The 23,649-nt window shown below is 37.0% G+C and overlaps 1 protein-coding gene across 2 annotated transcripts in view; it reads right to left on the bottom strand.

The window, feature by feature from the left end:
• Positions 1 to 247: 247 nt before the first annotated feature.
• Positions 248 to 23,649, bottom strand: part of Rb1 (RB transcriptional corepressor 1) — a 123,341-nt gene continuing 99,939 nt past the window's right edge. Inside the window, exons 18-27 of one of the 2 annotated variants that reach the window (XM_040731473.1) lie at positions 19,629 to 19,744; positions 17,495 to 17,622; positions 15,811 to 15,956; positions 13,668 to 13,772; positions 12,488 to 12,601; positions 12,210 to 12,373; positions 9,260 to 9,290; positions 5,773 to 5,915; positions 4,986 to 5,035; positions 248 to 2,114 (exon numbers count right to left, since the gene is read on the bottom strand). In XM_040731473.1, the coding sequence (XP_040587407.1) occupies positions 2,041 to 2,114; positions 4,986 to 5,035; positions 5,773 to 5,915; positions 9,260 to 9,290; positions 12,210 to 12,373; positions 12,488 to 12,601; positions 13,668 to 13,772; positions 15,811 to 15,956; positions 17,495 to 17,622; positions 19,629 to 19,744 (1,071 nt within the window). In that variant the 3' untranslated portion in view covers positions 248 to 2,040. Of the gene's footprint in view, positions 2,115 to 4,985; positions 5,036 to 5,772; positions 5,916 to 9,259; positions 9,291 to 12,209; positions 12,374 to 12,487; positions 12,602 to 13,667; positions 13,773 to 15,810; positions 15,957 to 17,494; positions 17,641 to 19,628; positions 19,745 to 23,649 lie in introns of both variants that reach the window. The other variant, XM_005071043.3, reaches the window with a different exon arrangement.

Raw genomic sequence — 23,649 nt, 5'->3', positions numbered from 1 at the left:
TCCCTTTTCCGGTCTGTTTCTGACAGGGTCTCATAAAACACACAACTTTTTAAACAAATTCATTTCACAAAATTGAAACAAAGGGAACAGAATTAATATATATGTATAAATAAATAATATATAATATATGTATGTATGTGGGCCTAAAAGCACATCTCTATAATTCTGAGGATCATCAGAATGAATGAGATGTTAGGAGAAAGCTCGTAGACATAAAACACTTATCACAGAGACCATATCACACCAGTAAGGCTCTTAACAACTAGTTTATTTTAAAATAGACAAACTATTATAGAAAATAGGAACATAGCAATTTTGAATGTATAGTTTTAACCAGTACAAAAACAAAACCAATAGTGCAGTATCTGCAGCCTTAAGAAATCTCAATACAGGATCTTTGAAAATTCCTATAATTCTGTCACTAATTCTAACTTGAACTTACTAGCAAAAGACCTAAAAGTATGATAAGCCCTTGACCAAAAACCTAACTAATCTGTATGATGTTCATGCAAAACTTAAATGAGAAATGGAGGAAGCTGTCTATTGCTTTTGCTATCGAGATAACTATCAAACTAGTAAAACCGAAACTAAATTGAGGAGTAAATTGAAGTTTGTTTTCTAACAAGACCAGATTTCTTTTCAAAAAGTATGGAGTTTAGAAAAAATGATTTCTTAATTGCTAGCTGATGCTACCTTAAATATCACCTATTTTAAATTATACCATCTCTAAATAAGTTAATCCCACAAGATAATTTAAATACACCTTTAGGTGGAGGGGGTGAAGGGAGTGCCTCTTTTCAATGCAGCTATTTTCATCTGAAGCTTTTTCACAGAATCAGAGAGAATGTTAATGCCTAACTTATTTAAAAACACCTTTGATTACTCGAAGTAACGTTGGACTAGAAATAGTGTGGCTTTGAATGAGCCATTGTTATTAGACCAAATTGGCTTTAAAAAAACAGGTAATTGCCAGTTTAAAAGTTACCTGGAAGACGTGTACCATTCCAGAGAAAACACAAACTTCCCCAAATTTAGAAGAGCAGAGTAATTGTTTAGGTGCAATTAGACACTTACTTCTATGAGGGAAAAAATGAAGGCTCCTATAGTTAACAGTCTACTTGTGGAACAAAATTAATTTGTATCTTGATTCTTCAGGACCCAGAAACATTAGAAAGTGCACTTGGGTTGTACTGTACTAGGGTCCTTTGCAGCACAGTTGTGGCCAGTACTACATGGGTACTTAAATTCAGTAATCTGAATGATTAAAAGGAAAAAAATAACCTGGAGTATTATCAGTAATCTTCAGTTAAAGCATGAGTTGAATGAATAAAAGAATCAATTCTTACAGGTTCTGAGGTATGAAATCTGTGTCAGTAGTAAGACAGTATCATATGTTATACTTTGTTTTTTTTTTTTGCTTGTATTTCAAAGGTAAAGTATGTAAAACAAGCACACAGTACATTAGATTCTAATATTAAAATAAGCCCAATGTGTAGAAATTAGTATTTTTCTGCAGTTTGTAACAATCTGTGTCAGTAGAAGAGTCAAGATAATTTGGTTGAATGTGGACAGTCAATCAACTTGGATCTGGAAGACAAGACACACTTTCTAAGGGTATTCACGTTAAATTAAAAAAATACATATAAATTAATAAAACCAAGAGCAAACATCACACATGTGCCACGAGGAAAGGCAAAGTAGTCAGCCAGGCGTAAGGGGCTGTAGGACCCCTCTCCAGAGGCAGCCTCACTTCTGAGGGCAGCAGGCTCACGTTGGAAATGCAAAGGATCTGCTTTCATGTTTTAAATGGCATGATCTGCACAAGATTCTCAATCCTGTGTACTATCAACTCTATACCATTGATTACAACATTGAAGTGGCTTAGGAATCATCCACACAAATATTCAATTTGTGCCTGCACATTTTATATCTATAACATGAGTAAACACGGCCATTAGCAGAACCTGGGAACTACAGTCACATCAATGAGACACGAGCTAGGTGTCCCCAGGGTCCACAGTGTCCAGGGTCCTGAGATCCTCACTTTTCCTCCTTGTTTGAGATCTCCATAATATCATTCATTTTCTGCTTTTGCATTCGTGTTCGAGTAGAAGCTGAAAAAGCAACAAAGAATATTAATAGTGCTGAGGATGCTGGATAACTGGACCAGGGACTACTATGTCTGCCATACTCCTGTCAAATAGCTGGAGCTCTGAACCCTGGAGTCTTGCTTGGGTACTCTACTTGGATTTATGCTCCTCCTGTCTAGGCTACCAAGTACTGGGATTACCATGTCTACCTAACCTTTTAAAAGTCAGACTCCCTTTTGAGGATGGGGGAGGAAGGGAGGGAGAGAACCCAAAGTGACATGCATAAAAACTTAAATAAAAAATATGGAAAAAAAAGCCAGACTCCCCTGTTAAATTTTTTTCAAGCTATACTACCAGAATATGTCTGTCTGTATGTATGTCTGTATTGCATGTGTGTATGTATAAATTATAAAATAAATCTGAGAAGAGCTGGAGAAGGGTGAAATGATCAAAACACATCATATAGCATTCTCAAAAATGTAATAAATAAAAATATATAATGTGGCCGGGTGGTGGCACGCCTTTAATCCCAGCACTCGGGAGGCAGAGGCAGGCGGATCTCTGTGAGTTCGAGGCCAGGCTGGACCGACAGCCTCCAAAACAATACAGAGAAACCCTGTCTCGTAAAAACAACAACAACAAATATATATATATATATATACATATATATATATAATGTGCACCTCAAATAAACATTTTTTAAAATACCATTTTCTTTTTGACCCACCCCCAAATACAGTCATGTACATTCCTACATGTCTCCCATTGCAAACCACTAATCTATACATACTGAAGTCAAGTTTTGACACTTAAACAGACTAGAACCACAACTCCTGGCCTGAAGTGTGAATGTTGTATTTCCATAACGGAAGGCATTCCTCTGGCCCCAAAACTTTTTCTTTTTTCTTTTTTGAGATAGTTTAAACTGAGCATGGGCATTTTAAAAATGATTGTTAGTTTTAGTTATAATATGATCAAAACCAGAACACTTAAGTTACTAAAAACAAAACAAAAAAACCCTTTTGACTTTACACATAAAAATCATGTTCTTTATTTACAAAATAAAGTAGAAGTAAGACCTCTAAGGAAACAAATGAGAAGAGGAAGAGCCACAAAAGGGAAGGTAGGAGTGTGGGATGTTATGCTCTTAGGACTGGAAAGATGGCTTAAAAGCACATGATGCTCTTGTATACACCATTCCCAACACCCATGCCTGGTGCTTACAGCTGCATATAAATCCATGTATGTATGTATGTATGTATGTATACACGCACACTTAAATCTAACAAAAAAAACCCAAATTGTCGATTTTATAGGCAGACATTCTTCATTAAAAAAATAATTGCCAGGATATAGTTCTCTGGGTAAGATTCTGCATTTATTTCCCAACGCTCAAAACAAATTACAAATATTCACATCATCCCAGAATGACCTTGAACTTCTGATCCTCCCATCTCTACCTCCCAAAGGGCTGGGATTAGCATGTACCACACCTGGTTTAGCACAGGATTAAGGATGAGCCCAGCAGAGATCTGGCCTAGCTTGTTCCCAATTTTCCAGTTGCAAAAACAGTCTGAACTTCAGCCTGCCAGAGAGGTCTGAAGATCATAGTTCTGTGTGTCACCAGGAAGTAACTGACTACAGCTACAGACCAGACTTCCCTATAAAAAACATCATCTTACAGCTTTCTGCCCCTTTTAATGTGTGTTTGTGGGCTCCAAAAAAATACTTGTAAGCTTTCCAAGGCTTGAATTTCTTTACAATGTACATTGGTGGGGTGGGGGGAGAGCACATCTATTTAAAAGATAAAATGGAAATTTATTAATTGATATAACTAATATTTTGAATGCTTGGTATATTTAATCTTGGTTCGAACAGCACACTTAAGGAAAAAGGCTTAAAATCAGCCACAAGTACAGTTCTGCCATGTGCTTTCTCCTGCAGCTGGCATCTCCAAAGCCTGGCTCCACATCTTCATCATACTCGCTGACACTACCCCCCAGCAGCTATGAAATGTTTTTACTCTTTCTAAGTCCTTTTACTTTGCCTATGACTGGTTTTTGAACCAGCTACACTCACTACCACAGCTATGTGCCTAAGACAACCAGAAATACTTAGCAAATACTGCCTTCTTCCATCTACTTGATTATTTATAGTGTCATAATAGTTTAGGATAAAATTACATTTGTCTTAATATCCCAAAAATAATTTACTCACTTCATTGATTTATTGTGTGTATACATGTGTCTGTCCATTGCAGTGCTGAGGACTTAACTGAAGACCTGCACACTAGGCGGCAAACACTCTACCATTCAGTGACAACCCATGACACTACCACTCTAAATTCCCGTCACACTGACATTTGGAACATGATCTGATCTTAATTTTCAAAATTCTGATTTCCATGAATGAAAAACTCTGTTTGAAATTGTCTCAGTTCTTGCAGATTAAGGGAGTTCAACAAACTTGTGGTGGTTTGCTCATGCTCCATGGATGGCCCTAAAGTTGTATGCATACCACTACCACTAACTGGACTCAGGAGATATTAGAAAGGAAGAAGAGATAAAGTTGGGAGTAAAATCTGAGGGGAGTGGCCTGGGAGGGCAGTGAGGAGTGGATATGATCAAAATACATTGTATACATGTATGAACTCTCAAAAAATATTAAAATACATATTAAGATCAGTGTAAGACTACTCAAAGCCTCTTGGGAAGTGTGCCAACAACCTTTTCACTTCGTGCACCAATGTGAGAGGTAAATATAAACTCCTGTCTGAACTATATTTAAAATGCATAAATAACAGTATGTGGAGTCCTTCATAAGAGTATAAAAGGTTTTCTTCAATGAAAGCAGCTGCTTCTTCCCTGTATGCTCAGTGAGGGAGTAAGTACTTACTCATTTCTGCCAGTTTCTGTTGGAATTTGGACTCTGCCGGGAGATGTTTACTGTAGATGGAAAAAAAAAGTCCAAAATATTTCAAAAGCATTCATATACCTTCCTAGTAAATCTACTTTCAATGACATTTTATGCTATTATTTTAATCTAATTAAAAGCTTCCAAGTTGCCGGGTGTTGGTGGCACACACCTTTAATCCCAGCACTCAGGTAGCAGAAGCAGGCAGATCTTTGTGAGCTCGAGGCTAGCCTGGTCTACAGAGCGAGTTCCAGGACAGCCTCCAAAACAATACAGAGAAACCCTGTCTCGAAAAGCCAAAAAAAAAAAAAAAAAAAAAAAAAAGCTTCCAAGTTATCTAAAATAAAGATGTCACAAATTCATGATCCTATACATTTTCAATGGTTTTTAAAGCACAGTATTTAGTATTTTTCTAGAAGAAGAATTTTTAAATTTAGTGGTAAAACTAACAGATTTGTATCAATAGCCTTGTAAAACCACATGTAGACTTTTTTTTTCTATACATGGTTTCTTTGTGTAACATCCCTGACTGTCCTGGAACTCACTTTGCAAACCAGGCTGGCCTTGAACTCACAAGAGATCCTCCTGCCTCTGCCTCCCAAGTGCTGGGATTAAAGGTGTGTGTCACCCTGGACCACATCTACTCTTTTTCAGCTGTTCTCACAACACAGAAAACTGACAGGACAAGGACAGAGGGGACTCGGGACAGTGCTGAGACTGCCTCTGCTCGCAGCTCAGCGACCTGGAGCAGCATCTCCATGATTCCTACCTGCCATCTGCTTCATCGGCTCCCTCGAGGTCAAAGCGCAGCTTTTTCAGGGGCTTGGGAGGGTTGCCACCTTCAGCACTTCTTTTGAGCACTCGGTCACTATTACACACCATCTGGTTTATTTTCTGGAACTTCTCAGATGTCTACAATTCACAGAGCTCTTATTTAAAATCATTAAATAGCATTTTGAACTTAGCAGCTGCAAATTTTGAGGTATGTCAAAACTCAGGCAGAAGTAATCTCTTAATTTTAATTCTTTGTCTTACTGGACTAAATGACAGATTTTAAAAGAATTGACATAACTATGCCAGTTCTCATTAAGCACCCATGCTTCCTGGGAGTCCTCCCATCTCTTTCACGCAGTCTGATTCTCTGTCAAACCGTGGCTCAGTGCATGGCCTTGCTGGGACTCACCCACAATGAAACCAGGGCTTACTCACAGAAGCAGCAGAGCTAAGTTAGATTTGGAGTATTACATAATGAGAAGGAAGGCCGCAAGGAACTACAATGCATTTCATGGGTGGTATGCTGACCCATCATTTGTTAATATATCACAAATCGCCACTGGTTATGGCATTTGTTGAAATGTTGATAAATCATCAAAGTTTTTAGCTTGAATAGTCAAAAACTTCACAAATTTAGTTCAGGTAATATCACTGGAGCTGATGTGTGTTGGGTAAGAAGTGCCAGAGCAGGCACACCACCCCATCTCACCCAGCCGATAAGTATGTGGAAACAGTCCATCTCTTAGCTTCCTTTTAAAGACTGTCTCAGACATGCACATTACATGTTACTTGAACCAGCAAATGAAACAGAGTTGCATGTAGAAGTTAAATGTGATCTGATTGGTGCATTAGACAGAATGGGTTTCATTTAATGAAAATACAGTTAGAGTACACATCAGCATGACAGAAACTTAGTCCCATGGCCCTATTAACAACTGGATGAGTAGATATTTTCTCCATTGTTTTACAGATTGTAGTAAGCAAAAAGTTGATTGGTCTGTTACACATCTGCCTAGCTCCAGCTGTACTTACATGATTCCACAGCTCCTTTGTGAAGTTTGGCAGCTGTAGCCCATCTTGAATCAGATGTCACAGCACCGAGTATTTGTAAAATTGACTTTTACACTTCATTTAGCACACAAACTTCAACCTACCTCTAGAGTTAATAGTTCTCAACCCGTGGGTTGCAACCCTTCCCAATCTATCTGGCAAACTTCTATTTCCAAAAATATTTACATTGCAATTTATAACAGTAGCAAAATTACAGTCACAAAGTAGCAATAAAATGACCTTATAGTTGGGGGGTCAGCACAACATGTATTAAAGGGTTGCAGCTTCAGGAAGGTTGAGAACCATGGACATAGACTGTGCTTTCGTGTGTGCACACACCTGTTCTCTTTTTTCTCTTCCCTCTTCTTCCCTCCCTTTCCCCTTCTCTCCTTTGCTTTCCCTAAAACAACATTTTTGCTATATAGTCCAAGTTGGCCTACAAATCACTGTGTAGCCCAGGTTAGTCACATCTTTTTCTTTTATTGGAAATAGATACTATTCATACAATATATTTTGATCAGTTTCACCCCCCCCCAACTTCTCTGAGCTTTCCCCCATTTTCATTTCCACTGGAATTCATGTCCATTTTTGGTTTCTTGTTAGAAAACAAATATGCATCTAAATAATAAAAAATAAGATAAAATAAACTAAAATAAGATAAACAGAACAAAAAGAGTCAAAGAAAAGGCACAAGGTACACGTGTAGAAGGAGAGACCCATGTTTGTACATATAAGAATCCCTAAAAACACAGGACTGAAAACTGTAATATATACACAAAGGACCTGTAACATTAAAAAAAAAAAAAGAAGCCCTATCAAAACATTATGAGATAAAGAACTTCCATTTGTGTAAAATCTACTGCTGGGCATGGGATCTGCCTTAAGAGTGGTTTGTATCCCCAGAGAGACTCTATTAGAGAACTGACTTTTCATTTGTGAGTAGCCACAAATTCCTAATCCTCCTGCCTGTCTCTCAAGTGCTAAGATTACTGATATATATCATTGTCCTTGGCTCATCATGAAACCAATTATTTAAAAACAAAATTTTCTTTCTTACTATTATTATGTATGTGTGCACGATGTGTATGAATGTGAGCATGTGTACCATGTGGACATACCAGAGTCAGAGGACAAACTTTTGGAGTCAGTTTTCCCCTTCCACCTTTTATGTAGACTCCAGGGATCAACTCGGGCCACTAGGGTTATGCAGCAAGCGCCTTTACCCTCTGTGCCATCACTATCTCAGTTTCTTGTTTATCAGAGAAAGACTAGCACTGAGAGGAAGGAAAGGAGGAGTGTGGCAAAGTGGGGGTGGAAAGAAGAAATAAACGACTGAGCATTAGAGCACCATACGTGTAGCTACAGACACGCCGCTGATGTGTGCATATGTGTATGTATATATAAAATGTACCTCATTTTAAATCCTAAGTTACTGATTTTCAAAACTTGTGTAAACATTTATATGAGATTATATACATGTGGTACCATGTGGCCTTTGTCTTCCTACTCCTAAAACCCTAGGAAATTCCTGAGTGATAAGGATGATAGGCCATCTTTTGTTCTAGGAGAGACCCCTGATGGGCCCCTAGATAGGATCACCACGAGGTCAGAAAGACAAGACACAGTTAGAAGCTGGGAATTTTCAACCACAGTTCCTAACTTGTAGGGTGGGAAAAGTAGGTAGAGATGTAGTTAATCAACTATCTATACAAAATAAAATTCTTTAGCATCAGGGTTGGGATAGCTCTTGAGTAGCTAACTCCACAGAACAGGTTAGTGACCCCAGTAGATATCACCCTATGTGTCTCTTTATCTGTTAATAGTCAGTAAATTTTACAAATATTCTAGCAAATGGTCAAGCTGGAAAGGAAAGATGTTACAGAGATCCTCTGACTTTTAGCCAATTTGGATGGAAAACTGGTGTAACACAGGAAGTTGCCACTTGAGACTGACATCTGGTAGAAGTTAATGATGATAGCCCTGGAATCTGTGGGATCCAAAGACAACTGAGCAGTCAAGTCAAACTGAACCGAACGGGGTGACACCAGCTATGTATAGGGTTGGAGAATACACATTTCACTAAATGACTATTTATATGAATATTATTTAATTCCAGAGAAATATTTATAAAACAACTTGAAAGTTCATCAATTCTGAAAATTATTCGAAGTTAAACCTGATTTGAAAATAAATCTCAGATGACCTTCTCAAATTTGTGTAACATGACTAGAGGACACATCTAGGCAATCCAACCTATAAGTTCAAATTATGGAAATCTCCTATTTCTTTTGTAGCTTCAATATAAACCATGGATGTTCATATACAGCTGTCCAACAACAAACCAAAAAATAAAGGGAGATGCAGGGGCACATAATGCATCATTCTGCCTAGTATATTTTATGAAATCATTTTTCATAGAAAGAAATACTCACCCCAAATGATTCACCAATTGAGACCAAGATTCTGTTAAGACAAAATGTGAGTTAGTGGTGAAAACCAGACACAAACTGTGCAGATGTGCAGAGATGAACACAGACACATCATTCTCAATCACCAGAGACCACAGGTTTTCTGTCCCTGAAATCACTGACACCCTGTAAACATTAGGGATTATTGTACTAGTGCTAGTGCAATTAAAACGTAACTAGTCAGGTGTGTGTTTGTGGTGCTGAGGAGCAAACCCAAAGCTGAAAATATGCTAGTCATGCATTCTACCATTGAGCTACACCCCCAGACCTCTTAGATTTGCAACAATAACTCAAGGTTTGCAGAACACAATTCTGCCATGGCCCACATTTAAAGAGGATTTTTTAAAAAGCTTTAAGATTATCTTTGCTTAGTTCTTTATGAATCATCAATTTAAGTTACATTTGATACACACTTATAAGTCAATAAATAAAATCGGAAATACCAGTAAGATGGCTCAGCAGGTAAAAGCACTTGCAGCCAGGCCTGATAACTTGAGTTCGGTCCCCGAAACCCATGGCACGAGAGAATTACTCCAAGAAGTTGTGCTCTGACCCCGACACATGCATAGTAGCATACATGGACCCAAGTAAATGAAATAAATATAAAATAACAATAATAATAACTTTAAAATTAAGAAGGTCTGGTGAGATGGCTCAGCAGGTATAGGCACTTACTTATCTGGCCACCTAAGGTCCTGCACCAAAACCCACAAATAAAGGTGAACAGAGAGAATAGATCCTACAAATGTTTCCTCTGACCATCACGTGTGTGCCATGGCATGCAGGCCCCACTCCCACCAATAAATATTATTTTACAATTTTATGCTTATAAAGTAATAATCAAGGCTTTAATTAGGATTTATGTTGATATGCAGTAAAAGCTATTTTTTAATGTATTCTATAATCAGAGATCCTTATTATTCTACTTCTTGTCATTTCAACCGTATCATTTATGGTGTGGTTTTGCTTCTCGTTACAGGGGATTGAAACTGGGGCCTTGTATATGTTAGGCTAGTGCTCTACCACCAAGCTACATTCTAAATCTTTTGACAAGGTCTCACTGAGTTGCCCAGCAGATCCTGAACTTGGGATACTCAGTCTTGAGCCTCCTAAGCAAGTGAGATCACAGGTCTATGTTACCAGACTTAGTTATAAGTTATATTTTTGATAATGAAGTTGAAAAAGTGTTTTCCATATAGGCTAGTAAAGATACAAAAATATACATATGGAACTAGTAGCTATGTAGATTTTATTGTCTTCCATTTCCTTGATAAGTGACATCTTTCCATATATATTTGAGCAATCAGAGTACCTAAATATGCTGCATGAACAGAGTGTTACAATTCTTTAAAGCCCCATAAGTGATTTGCCAATTAGGGTATTTACAAAGTGACTTTTTTCCTAAAATGAGCACCAAAGAATGCTGGGCATGGTGGCTCACCCCTGTAATCTAAGTATGTGGGAGGCTGAAGCAGTAAGTCTGCTGTGACTCTAAGGCTATCCTGGGCTACATATTGAAAGATCTAGCTTCAAAGAGGAAAAAAGTAAACACGCAAATTGGGATCTAGATACACACAGGAGCCTTCTATCATATTTCTAGTTATTTTTTTCTTAGTATTTTTCCACAGAGTTTGAAATTTTAATCACAAGTGTGCTTACTCATGTAATTAAATATACTACACGGGAATTTCCTAAAAAGCTAATAGAGCCCTGTTCTCATTTGTTTTTCTTGTCCACCAGGTACTGAGAATTTCTGATGAGACTGCATTAATTATACTAGTTAATTGGCCTCCTACTTTATAAACACCCAGCCAATTTCAAATAGCCCATGATAACACATAATTAGTCAAATGAAGGACTTCAAAGCCAGAGATATGATTTGTCATTGTACAAAATCTTTCATCTGAGAATTTTAAATAGCTTCACATTCATTTTGCTGAGCCACAGAGCCTTTCTGAAACAGAAATGGCCAATGCAATGCAAGAAATTCATCAACAGAATTAAGAAAGATGGGTTTTCTTAATTGACTGTAATCTACACTTAATAAGACTTTATTTATTATTAATACTGTGTGTGTGAATGTAGGCAAGCATGTCAAAATCAGAGAACAATTTTAGGAAGCTGGTTCTTCTCCTTCAGTCATGGACCCAGGAACTGAACTCATAATTATGTTTGTGTGGCAAGTACTTTTATGGGTGGTCCATGTTGCCAGACCTTATCACTCCATTTTCATAACAAGCAAAATCCTAAGATCCATAGAGTTTATAATAAATTTAAAATAAAGAATCTGGCATGTAGTTCCAGGACTCAGAAGTGAGGCAGGTGGATCTCTGAATAGTAGTCTGCCTACATAGCAAGTTCCAGGCCAGCCAAGGGCTACATAGTGGAGATCCTGCTTAAAACAAACAAACAAACAGATAAATATTGTTAAGCTAAAATGATCTACTTTGATGACTTATAAAACTATTAGTGTTTTAGCTGGGAGGTGGCAGCACATGCCTTTAATACCACAAATGGGAGGCAAAGGATTTCTGAATTTGAGGCCAGCCTGATCCAAAGATTGAGTTCCAGGACACCCAGAGCTGTTACACAAGGAAATTTTTATCTCAACCCCTGCCCCTCAAAACAAACAAACAAAAACCCAAAAACCTATTAGTGTTTTGAGGCACACACGAATACTGGTTCTCACACTATGTACAGAAGAGACCACAGTAGCTGGGCAAGCCCATAGAGGTAAACACATTTTCTTCCTCCCCAAATTCTTTTCATACATTTACTTAATGTACATAAGGAAATTAGATACCCGACAGCCTAGTCCATTTTAAACAAAGATAGCTTTACATTTTTATGCTTAAATTAAAATTATCAGTATAAGTGTAAGTTTTTTTCAGCATTCCTTTAAAAAGAAACCAACCTTGATCTTGGAGTCATTTTTGTGGGTGTCAGCAGACCTTCTGAAGCTTTATAAGGGCTCTTTAAGGGTGACACATAGATGTTACCTCCAGGAATCCGCAATGGTGAACTAGAAAACTTATAAGGGCTTCGAGGAATGTGAGGTATTGGTGACAAGGTAGGAGGCTGGAGATAAAACAAAAGAGGGGGAAAAAAGATAATGGATCTAATGTTGTAGTAGGGAAGCATTACTTTACTTTGTTATTAGATTTCTCCAATTAAAGGACATTTTCAACATACCCTGGTGGAGGCATACTGTAAAATATTTGTTTTTAGTCTCTGCATGAAAACTGAGTTATAGAATACTATAATGGAATCAAACTCCTCTTCTCTGATCAAAACACGTTTAAAGGTCTGAGGAAAAATAATAAAAAAATGTTAAATGAATTTAAGAAATTCTCTTTTCAAATTTTCTTTAAAAATAGTTGCATAATAGTTTTATAACAACCCCACATCTTATAAAGAAAACAATAGTCTGAAAAGGCTTCTTTAGATTTAGATTATAGATGCCCTATCTAAAGTGAAAAGTTGCCAAGGTGACCCAGAGAAAGGGGCTGGCAGCCTCAGATGGAGAGCTGGCCACCTCACAAGACAGTAGACAGGCTGCATGGAGCATATGGCAGCACTATAGCCCCCACGGTGCAGACAACATACACTGACCTGTAGCAGCCTCAGTCTAAAGGGCTTAGGAAGTGTGCACCACTTCCTTACAGGAAGCAGACATTTCATGTCAATACTCATTTTGCAACTTGTTTTTACTTTATTTATTCCCTTATAAATTTTTATAAGCAGTGTCCAGCTAGGTAACTCCATACTCATGATATTTCTTTCTCACTTAGCATTCCAAGTAGGAATTATAGGCCTGGGCCACTATGTCTAACTTTTATAAATTTAATTAGGTAAAACTACAGGAATTTTATGGGATGCCTCTGTTATACAACTTATATAATTAGATTTAGAAAACTCCAAATATATAAACAAAAACATAATTTTCTAAAAATTCAATGGCAGACTGAAATAATAACCCATGATTCTCTGCCTAAGTCTGTTTTACCATGATGACCTCTCTGTTGGAAAGGAAACCAGAGACACAAAATGGACTTGCAGTAGAAGATCTTATTTTGTCTTTGTAAGGGTTCGCTTATACTGTCTTTTCCAGTGGAAAAATAAAAACTAATATACTAATTACAAAGTTTATTTCAACTATCCTGATTATTATATATAATCATAGTATCATTTATGAACTTCAAGTATGGATTTATATTTCATAGTTTGTCATAGTTTTCTAGTTCTACTTTAGTTGCAAATAATTAACCGGTATTACAAAATTAAATCCAAATATATGATTTCTAGTTAGCAAGTAAAGTCAATTATGAGTGCTGATTTATTCTTGGAAGGCTTACCCTGAAAGGTCACCTACCTCCTGGGCTGCGTGGGGAAGATCCTTGTATGCAGTAACAATGATTTTGAATTTAAGGTCTATATTCTTCACTTTGCAGATACCATACATAGAGCACATCATGATCTAATAAGCAAGTGGGACAGAAATGCTCAGAAATTTATTATATCACCTTGCTTTTAAAGTATCATTAGCTTTCTTTTGGCCTCAAAAGAAGGAAGTTTAATTTCTTCTAAGTTGTTCCCACTATTCTGAGCTCACTTCGAAAGTCTGTATAAGGCATTTAACTAAAACATCTGTATTTACAAAATAAAATGCAAGAAGTTAACTCAATGACTCAGAACTGACTATCCAGTTTGTTAAGTCATCCTAACTTCAGCTCCAGTTTTCTAATGTTTAGCAAAAGTGTAGAGACTAGAACAAGTTAATTGTATGACCCATACTTTTTTTTAAAAGGTCGACTGAAAATGTTTCAAGCTATGCAATGAAGTAACACGTAATAATTTGGTGAGTAAGGACATGCTGATGACAAGAGCCCCTATACTGTCAATCGTGTCTGACTTGATCTGAATGTATGCTGGACTAGTTTTGTTGTTGAGCTTTCATTAGGATATATCCTTATGATAAAATAATTTTCTCTATGGCATCTTTCAATAAAACTATTTTAAATGCAAAACTAAGATTTGAAAATGATTTGCCTAATTCAAATACCCATCATTTCTGCAACATTTTGCTTGCATCTGCTGTTACCAAGGATTCCTACTCACCACTTCTTGTTCAGTGTCTTACGACTGAGCCTCACACTGAGAATGACATTTATGATGCAGTGTGCCAATTGATATTTTTCTTCTACTTTAATATTTAAGGTATCACTCATAAAAATCTGAGTAAGCTTACTTTTCTAGGAATCTGATTGTCTGTGTTATAGAAAGTTGTAGGAACATAAAATAATAAATATCTATTTAAAAACCCAATGTGCTGTAACTTATACATCCATATATATGTAAGTTATCCCTTTTAATAGCCCTTTTTTGCTTAAAATATCATTCTTGTTGGGAACATTATCAGTCTTACAAAAACAAGAGGATTATATGAGAATATTATGAAAAATTATGTACCAATAAAATAACTAAGATGAAACAGAAAACTATGTAAACTGCCAGTCCTGAGTAAAAAAAATAAAATAAAACCTAATTCTGAATTATTAATCAATAAGTGTTTACAAAAAAAGCCCATACCCATGGGGCTTCAGCAGTGAATCCAGTGACATTTCAAAAAGAAAAGAAGACCCACTATCAACACCAATTCTTCAAAAATTCTTCTTAAATTAGATGTTCCCAACTAACTGTATGAGACCAATATTTTACTGATACTAAAACCACACAGATCAATGCACATAAAGCAAATGAATGGCTCAAAATGAAATAAAAACCATTTTCCCTATTATTAAAAGAACAGAATACTTGGGAATATATTTAATAAAATAAGTGTAAGACTTGCATTCTGAGAACTACAAAACATTGTTGAAAGGAATTAAAAACCTTAAAGAGTAGAAGAATATCACATATTCAGGGACTGAGGACTTCGTGTTAACATGTCAATATCCCCTCAAACTGACATATCAGTCAATGCAATTTCAAAATCTTCAGAGAAAGTGACAAGTCAGTTCTAAAATTCATATGGAAATTTACATTTCAGGATCGTTAGATTGATCTTGAAAAAAGAATGAAGTATAATTATGTCCCTTTATTCCAAAAAGTAGAATGCTATAGTAACTAAGACAGTGTGTTTTCAGCAGAATAACTGTGTAGACGAATAGAATTGAATTGAGAGTCTCAGAAGTATACATGTGTACATCTAAAAATTAATAGATTTCAACAGCAGCCAACAGAAGAGTAAAAAAAAAAAAGACACATTTCAAGAAATGTTGCTGGGATGGGGATTGAAAGAGCTCAGTGGAGTACTTGCCACTAAGTAAGAGGTTCTAGCTAAACTCCTAACATCAGGAAAGACAAAGGAGGGAGAAGAGGAGGGAAAAAGGAGAGATGATGATATAGATTCCAGAACTAATGTAGCTGCTCACTTGAATCTAATCTTTAAATGGGAAATCAGCACACAGTAAGTAGGAAGAAATAAATGGTGGTGAAGTGATTGACTTTCTTACTTGGTCCAAATGCCGGTCTTTCATGAGCTCATACTCGTTTTGCAGTGTATGCTGAAACAGAGTCCAGATAATATGCTCTAGTTCTGGATGATCAGACAGAAGGCGTGCACATAGTGTATTTAGTCGGAGATATGCTAGACGGTACACTGCAGATGTAAGGGAATGAAGCCTGTTTACTGTTCATTTTCAACTCTGAGTGGATGTTTTAAAACATTAAATTCCTTTACAATATAAGTAGCATTTTAACAATAAACTAGTTTCTAAGACTATTTTCCTTATGAATAAACAATTCCTAGTATTAGCAGTGTTACATACACAAGGTTCAATAATATATGCTGAATCGGCTATTAAATTATGAAACTGAGGGCAAAGAGGAAAGGTCATATGATATTGTGAAATTAGGTAAACAAAGTAAGATTTGCTTAGGCTCTGTTGGTACTCACTCAGCATTGATGTTGAAAATTTTTATTAACAACATTAGAGTGATTATTTTTTTTATTTAAGTTAGAAACAAGCTTGTTTCACATGTCAATCCCAGCTCCCTCACCCTCCCCTCCTCCCTAGAGTGATTCTTTTTAAAATAACAAAATTGCAAGTGATTATTCTTTTTCCAACCTTAAGAGAAAAATATCATACCATGCACTTTCTCTATAAATACCAATGGAGCATACTCTTGAACTGTAAACTGTATCAATACAACATGACTGTGATAGGAAGTTTAGTTTAAGAGTAGCACTACAAATATGACTTTGGAGAGAAGGAATTTGTATTTTTATCCATTTACTTTACATGTAAAGACTCATGGTTCAAAACATTCCTTTAAAGGCTTGCAGAGGTAAACAGAGCTTTTCAAACCTAACAATTTGTCCCCAAAGGTCTGAAACTTTACTCTATGTTGGACTTGACAAGGTATCGTTAAAACAAAGCATCTATGGTTGTAATGTAGATTTCTGAATGAAGAGATCTAGGTGGTATCCCCAGTTTCCTCATTTATACAACTTCCTGGCTGTATTCTATTGGTTAGGAACTGCCTTTTGAGAATTACTAATAACTCAAGGCCAAATATTACCATGTGCCTATTAAGCTCGGTATATTTGTAACCTGAATAAAATAACACAAAGTCTTATCACAAAGGAATCTGGCCTTTGACTTTTGCAAAGAGCTTCAAGAAGGTGAGGACTTTCCTGTGCACATATACTACAGATTTGCAAGGTGGACCTTGCTATTCTACTGCACCTGCATACAACCACAGAATGCTATGTAGCTTGATTAGTGGACTTCTTATATGGCCTGAATATCCAAGAAATATGTCTGTTCAGGGCAATAGTACATTATATTATCTTAACTCTAGACAAATATTTGAGAAGCAAAATAATATTGGTGAATTTACAAACACTAACTTGAAGACATAACAACAGAAACAACACTAATGTAACATTTTCTGAGAGCTTACTATATGCTAGGCCCTACAAAAGCATTTTATATGTACCAATTACCCCCTAATCCCTATAAGGTAACATTCTTATAGTGCAGATTATTATTTTTTCATTTTATAAGCAAAGAAACTGAGGCATAGAGACATTAAGTGATGTGCTCAGGGTCACATACATAAATACTGTAGCCATGATTCAACCTAGTAAACCTGTTCCAGAGTCTGTGCTCCTCAAAGTAATCTTCTACTGACCTTTCTTGTAAAACAGGGAAAGGGAGGTAGATTTCAATGGCTTCTGAGTATGGAAGGCTGAGGCTGCTTGTGTCTCTGTATTTGCAGCAGAATTTACACGTGGAGTTGAACTTCTTTTCTTTGGAGATCTTATAGGAGAAAGATACCTAGATATATACAAAGGATAAGTCTTCATTTCACACACACATGCACACACACACACACACACTCACACACACACTCACACATGCACACACACACGCACGCATCCACTACATATACTCAGACACATCTTAACTATTTGATCTAATATTGTCTATCAAATTTCATGAGTCAACTATTTAACCTCAGATCTTCAAAGGCCAAAGCAGAACTCATCCAGTTTTTTCCATCTTAAACACATGTAACTATATATCATCTAGTGTTTTGAAGTAAAAAGCCTAGGAAAGAAATTTTAAAATATCTCCATCTGTACAGTTCTCAAATATGCTGTAAATCAAATCAACGTAAAACCTGCTACATTTATTGTAAAATACACATTCTAAACCTTTCATTTCTATCTTTAATGTTTATGACAGACCAAGTCACCCACACCCCTCATTTAAGATGCTTGAAGTCTTCGAACTTTTTTGTCCATTTTCTTGTCTTGACATTTTCTAGCCCTCAAGTCCAACTGTATTTCAAATAGCAGTCAGAATAGTCTCTTAATACAAATTACACACAGTTGCATCTGTGTTTGAATGGTTCCCCACTACCTTTATAAAAAAGTCTCAATTCCTTATAGCCTATAGGAACTTAGTGACTCTAACTCCAGTGTTACAACCTTATCTTTACTTCACTTACACATCCACCCTAGGTTTCTTTCTAGTCCCCAATTTAGTCAATTTCCCCAAGCAGGAAGACTTTCCTGGTTGGCATTCAGTTGCCTTTCAGGTCTCTAGTCCAAATGCCACTTTATCAGAAACGGGGCCTCTCTGAACACTCTACTACCTTCATGCCACCCCGCTTGCTTCACTTACAGCACTAAGGTTTTAAAATCAACTTATGGTGGTTTATTTGTTCACTGCTTCCTTCCTCCAACACACAAAGCCCTGTAAGGGAGAAGAACCAGGCCATCCAATCTTACCAGTGACTGGCACTGTTAACCTAGCACTTAGCAGATAACCATTTACTGACTTAAAGGAAAATATAAAGCTGACTTATATGAAAATATTACCTAGCAAACAAATTTATATATGAATACAGAGTCTCTGTGAGCTAGAAATCTTTAGATAGACATGGAAATGGTATCTCAGGAAAATAGTCCCTATGCTAATCATGGGAAGCTATATTTCTCCAGAATCAGGCAGAAACATTAAGCACATTTCTATGAAAGGTAGTAGCTAGAAGGATTAAAAAAGCATGGGTATGGGTAGACTACTTGGATTCATTTCTATTCATCTTAAGTTACCTTACTTCCCTCATTCCCATTTTACATATAACTGTTGCTGATGCAGTATCTTCTACATTATAGGATTGGTATGAACATTTAATGAAAAATAAGAATCTTAAGTAATTACACAAATGTACAAACTATAGACAACCCCCAATAAATGTTAGCTGTTTCTTCTCTCATGATCACCACTACACACTAATGATGTGTAATATTCCACACTACTCCCTATATTTACGCTATAGCTCGCTCAAATCATCTGATAGATACTCTCTGAAAAAAAGTTTCCTGCTTTCTGGCTATTACATATACAATCCAGTTCTGGCTCATGGGACATTCCCTTTGCTTTTCTAATTTTCATGTTGAAGTCCTGTCTGATTCAGCAGCTTTGTAATCCTTTTTTTTTTTTTTTTGGTTTTTCGAGACAGGATTTCTCTGTAGCTTTGGAGGCTGTCCAGGCACTCACTTTGTAGACCAGGCTGGCCTCGAACTCACAGAGATCCGCCTGCCTCTGCCTCCCAAGTGCTGGGATTAAAGGCGTGCGCCACCAACACCCGGCAGCTTTGTAATTCTTTACATGGCCTTATTTAAGTCATGTATTTTACATTCCTCTTAAAGAAAAAAACACTGTCTTATGCAAAATTCCAGTTCTACAATTTCTATATAATCCTCTGAATTTCCCCTCTTCAGTTTGAATGGATGACACGATGCATTTCTACTTACATATCTGCTGCAGTGTGGTTGCTCTGGAGAGGAAGGCTGAGGGGACAAGCAGACTCAAGGTGATCAGGCCCTTCTCCATCCTTAGACTGCTTGATGAGATCAAATAAAGGTGAGTCCTGGTTGAAAGAAATAGAATTTTAACAACATCAACAAGCATGCTTTTTTTGAGTACATATCAAAAGTATGCTATTTGACATGGTTAAGCACTATTAACTTGAGGCAGAATGAGATCCTTTACTGCATTTTGAAATTCTTGTTCAATAATTTTGATATTGGGAGCACATATATACACACAAATAGGAGAATGTATGGCCTTAAATATTTCTCTAACATTGAAGAGATTGCCTTGGTGCTTTTGATTTTTGGAATATTCACTTCCATATAATGAGATGTATTGGGGATGAAACCAAAGTTTAAGTACAGGATTCATTTATTTTTCAAATATACCTTATACACATGGTATGAAGTAATTTTTAATCAACATTTTAGTTGCATTTTTTGACTATGATACAGCACACGAGGTAGTATCATGTTTGGATGTAACAAGTTTTGGACTTGGGGCTGGAAAGTAGCCCAGAGGTAGAATTACCTCTTAGTCTAACTCTATCCCCAAAACAACAAAAAAAAGCTTTGGATTTTGAAGCACTTCAAATATCAGAAGTAAGGCTATTGATATGTAACTTTACTAGGAAAGAAGGTAGAATTTAGACAAAGGACACACAAAATATTCAAAGAATGTAGAGAAGAAAATATATGTCTTTAGGGGAGGAGCTTGGTCCTGCTTCAATTTGATGACCCAAGCTTTGTGCAAGCCCATGGGAGGCCTGCCCCTCTCCGAATGGAGATGGAGGAGGGGTGAACAGATGGCAAAGGGGTGGTTATGGGAGCGGAAACTGGTAGGTATGTAAAATAAATAAAAAAATGTTAAATAAAATATTTTAAAATGTATCTATGAGCAGAATTTGGTAAAATTGAAAACAAAGATAAAATATTACAACAATCTCTTATGTTGTTAATGGGAGACTTTGAAACTGACAAAAACCCAGAAGCCTGAGGTTGAAGAAAGGGTTCACTGGTTAAAAGTAGGTGCTGCTTTTACAAAGGAACCGAGTCAGTTCCCAGCACCCACAGAAGGCAGCTTATAACCACCTGTAATTTCAGTTCCAGGGGACCCAACACCCTCTTCTTGCCTCTGTAGGCATCTGCACATGTACATATATACACACACCAACAACATATAGATACACATGCATATGCATAAATAAAAATAAAAAAGTCTGAAAAACAAACAAACAAACCCAGAAGTCATAACGAAAAAGACAACAACTCCAAACTCATACAAACTGGAAATTTCTGCAAGACTAAAGTCACAATTAATTCCATTAAACTAACTCTTTAAAAAATAAACAATGTCAGTGAAAAATAGCAAACATAAGAAGCCATAAACTACTGAGCAAAGAGAATGAGAAAGGGAATATCAGATACAAAACCCGAGTGTGAATGACAGAAGTTACTACACTTGATCTTAGCCAAAAGGCAGACACCCACAGCTGAACACTGAACTGAACTCCTGGAATCCAGTTGCAGAGAGGGAGGAGTAATGAGCAAAGGGGTCAAGACCAGGCTGGAGAAACCCACAGAATCAGCTGACCTGAACAAGGGGGAGCTCATGGACCCCAGACTGCTAGCTGGGAAATCAGCACAGGACTGATCCAGCAACCCTGAATGTGGGTGTCAGTGAGGGGGCCTCAGCAATCTATGGGGCCTCTGGTAGTAAATCAGTTATTTATCCCTAGCATACAAATGGACTTTGGGAGCCCATTCCACACAGAGGGAATGTCTCTCAGCTTAGACACACAGGGCCCAGGCTCTCCCCAAATGATATGACCGACTTTGAAGATCCCCCCATGGAAGGCAGAAAGGGGATGGGATGGGGGTTAGTTGGGGGCAGGGGAGAGAGAGGGAATGGGATTGACATGTAAAACAAGCTTGTTTCTAATTTAAATAAAAAATAGAAAAAAGAAAAGAAAGAAAGACAGAGGTTAAGTGCTGACCTACTCACTATCTAATAAATGGAAGCTCAACAAGAAGGAAATGCAATGGACAAACCGAATAAACTTTTTGAAAAAGCTTTATTTTATGTGTATGAAGGCTTTGCCTAAATGTATGTCTACATAGCATGTGCATGCAGTGCCTATGGAGGCCAGAAAGGGTATCAGATATCCTGGAGTTATAGATGGTTATATGCCATGCTAGAGCTGGGAATCATCAGATCTCTGGATGGACAGGGAGTACACTGAACCACAGAGATATCTTTCCAATCCCCATAGGAACTCTTCACCCTCCAGAGGTCTAGAAGCCATGATCCCAGACGCCTTGGACAGTGAGGCAAAAGGGGAATTAGAAACAGGAAGACTGGCAGAACTCCACCAGAGTAAACTAAACAGCAAGATATTTGCCTCCTCTTCTGCCTATAGTGATGAAAAAATAAGAGATTTGGTGAGCACAAAACAGAACTGCTTGTCCTGAAGTCTCCAGACAGAATCTAAAAAGGAGACACCATGCTAAAGAAGGAGCATTAATGAGAAGTCTTGATCATCTATAATATGGGTGTTGACAATGATGCATATCCTATACTGCTTCCTGTTTCCACAGCCTAGACCGTTTGAAACTATGATCATATCCTCCAGGCATGAAAACATAAGCATCAAGCTAAGTAAATGTTGACTCTAAGAGAAAAGAATTACAGATATTAGCAAACCAAAGGCTTTACAAGGGAATTATATCCATGCAAGTCACCACATAGTCAAAATCCCTTCCTGGGTAAACACAGCCTCCAGCTAACGTTTAGTGATTTACACTTACACATGACTGCCAATCAAGTATTTCAGGCAAGTTTCTACTGTGAAAGTACCAAAGCAAACCAAACAAAAAGCATCTTGAAAGAAACATTTCAGGAAAGAAGAAATGTAAAAAGAAAGAAAACCCAGTAAATTAAGTTACCAAATAGTCCTATTGAAGTTACTCAAGTCTAAGTAATACATTACTAAACAGTATGTTTTTCTTATCCATATTAGTTTCATTCACCTCATCTTAAAAAACACAAAGAACTAGGGTTTTTTGTTTTGTTTAAATAAAAGCTTTATAAAATGTATGTGTGTGGGTATTTTTGCCTACATGTATACCTATATACCACATGTACCACAATTCCTTGTAGAGACCAAAGACAATATTAGACCCCTGGAACTAGAATTATAGTTGCTTCCTATAATATGGGTGTTGAAAATGAAACCCAGGTCTTCTTAAAGAGCAACAAATACTCTTAATGACTGAGTCATCTCTCCAGTTCTGGTTTGTTTGTTTTTGTGACACTCACTTCACAGCCTTGCCTGGCCTATAACTTGCTATGCAGCCCAAGTAGGCCTCCAACTCAGATAGCCCTCTCTCTGCCTCCTGGGTTCTGGGATTAATGACATGTACCACCATGTTAGTTTTTTCTTAATTGTAAAGTAGAGATATTTAGGTAAGAGTATCTAAATTACAGTATTGTGAATTCAGATGATATAATGCTAAGAATTTGGACTAGGGTTTACCAAAGTATAAATATAAATATTTCATGACATTATGGTTATAGTCTTTATTTATAATTATAAACACCATTTACAAAGGACAGTATATCTTTTCAAATGTAAATACATGCCCAGTAATCCATCCATCCACCCAGAACATATATGTATTCTGTCTAAAAGTGTTGATCTGTCACTAAGCATCTTCACTTTATGTCTATGTACAGCGTGAACTGATCATTCTCTACTACAAAATAGCAAAATCGAACAACCCCTTCCTCTTGCCTCTCTGTGCTTGCTCCTTCCCTGACTCAAATATTTAACCAGAGCATTGCAAGGCTCAACCCACACCATATTTACATCTCCTCCAACAGTACCTCCCAAATACCTTGTCAAGAGGGTTGTAACTCCCACTGCTTACCTGTAACTGTCCTATTTTTACAGCATTGCTCATT

The sequence above is a fragment of the Mesocricetus auratus genome, unplaced genomic scaffold (assembly GCF_017639785.1).
Source record: "Mesocricetus auratus isolate SY011 unplaced genomic scaffold, BCM_Maur_2.0 Super-Scaffold_2245, whole genome shotgun sequence".
Taxonomy (NCBI): domain Eukaryota; kingdom Metazoa; phylum Chordata; class Mammalia; order Rodentia; family Cricetidae; genus Mesocricetus; species Mesocricetus auratus.
The sequence above is the reverse complement of the archived record's forward strand: the minus strand, read 5'-3'. Positions and strand labels throughout refer to the sequence as shown.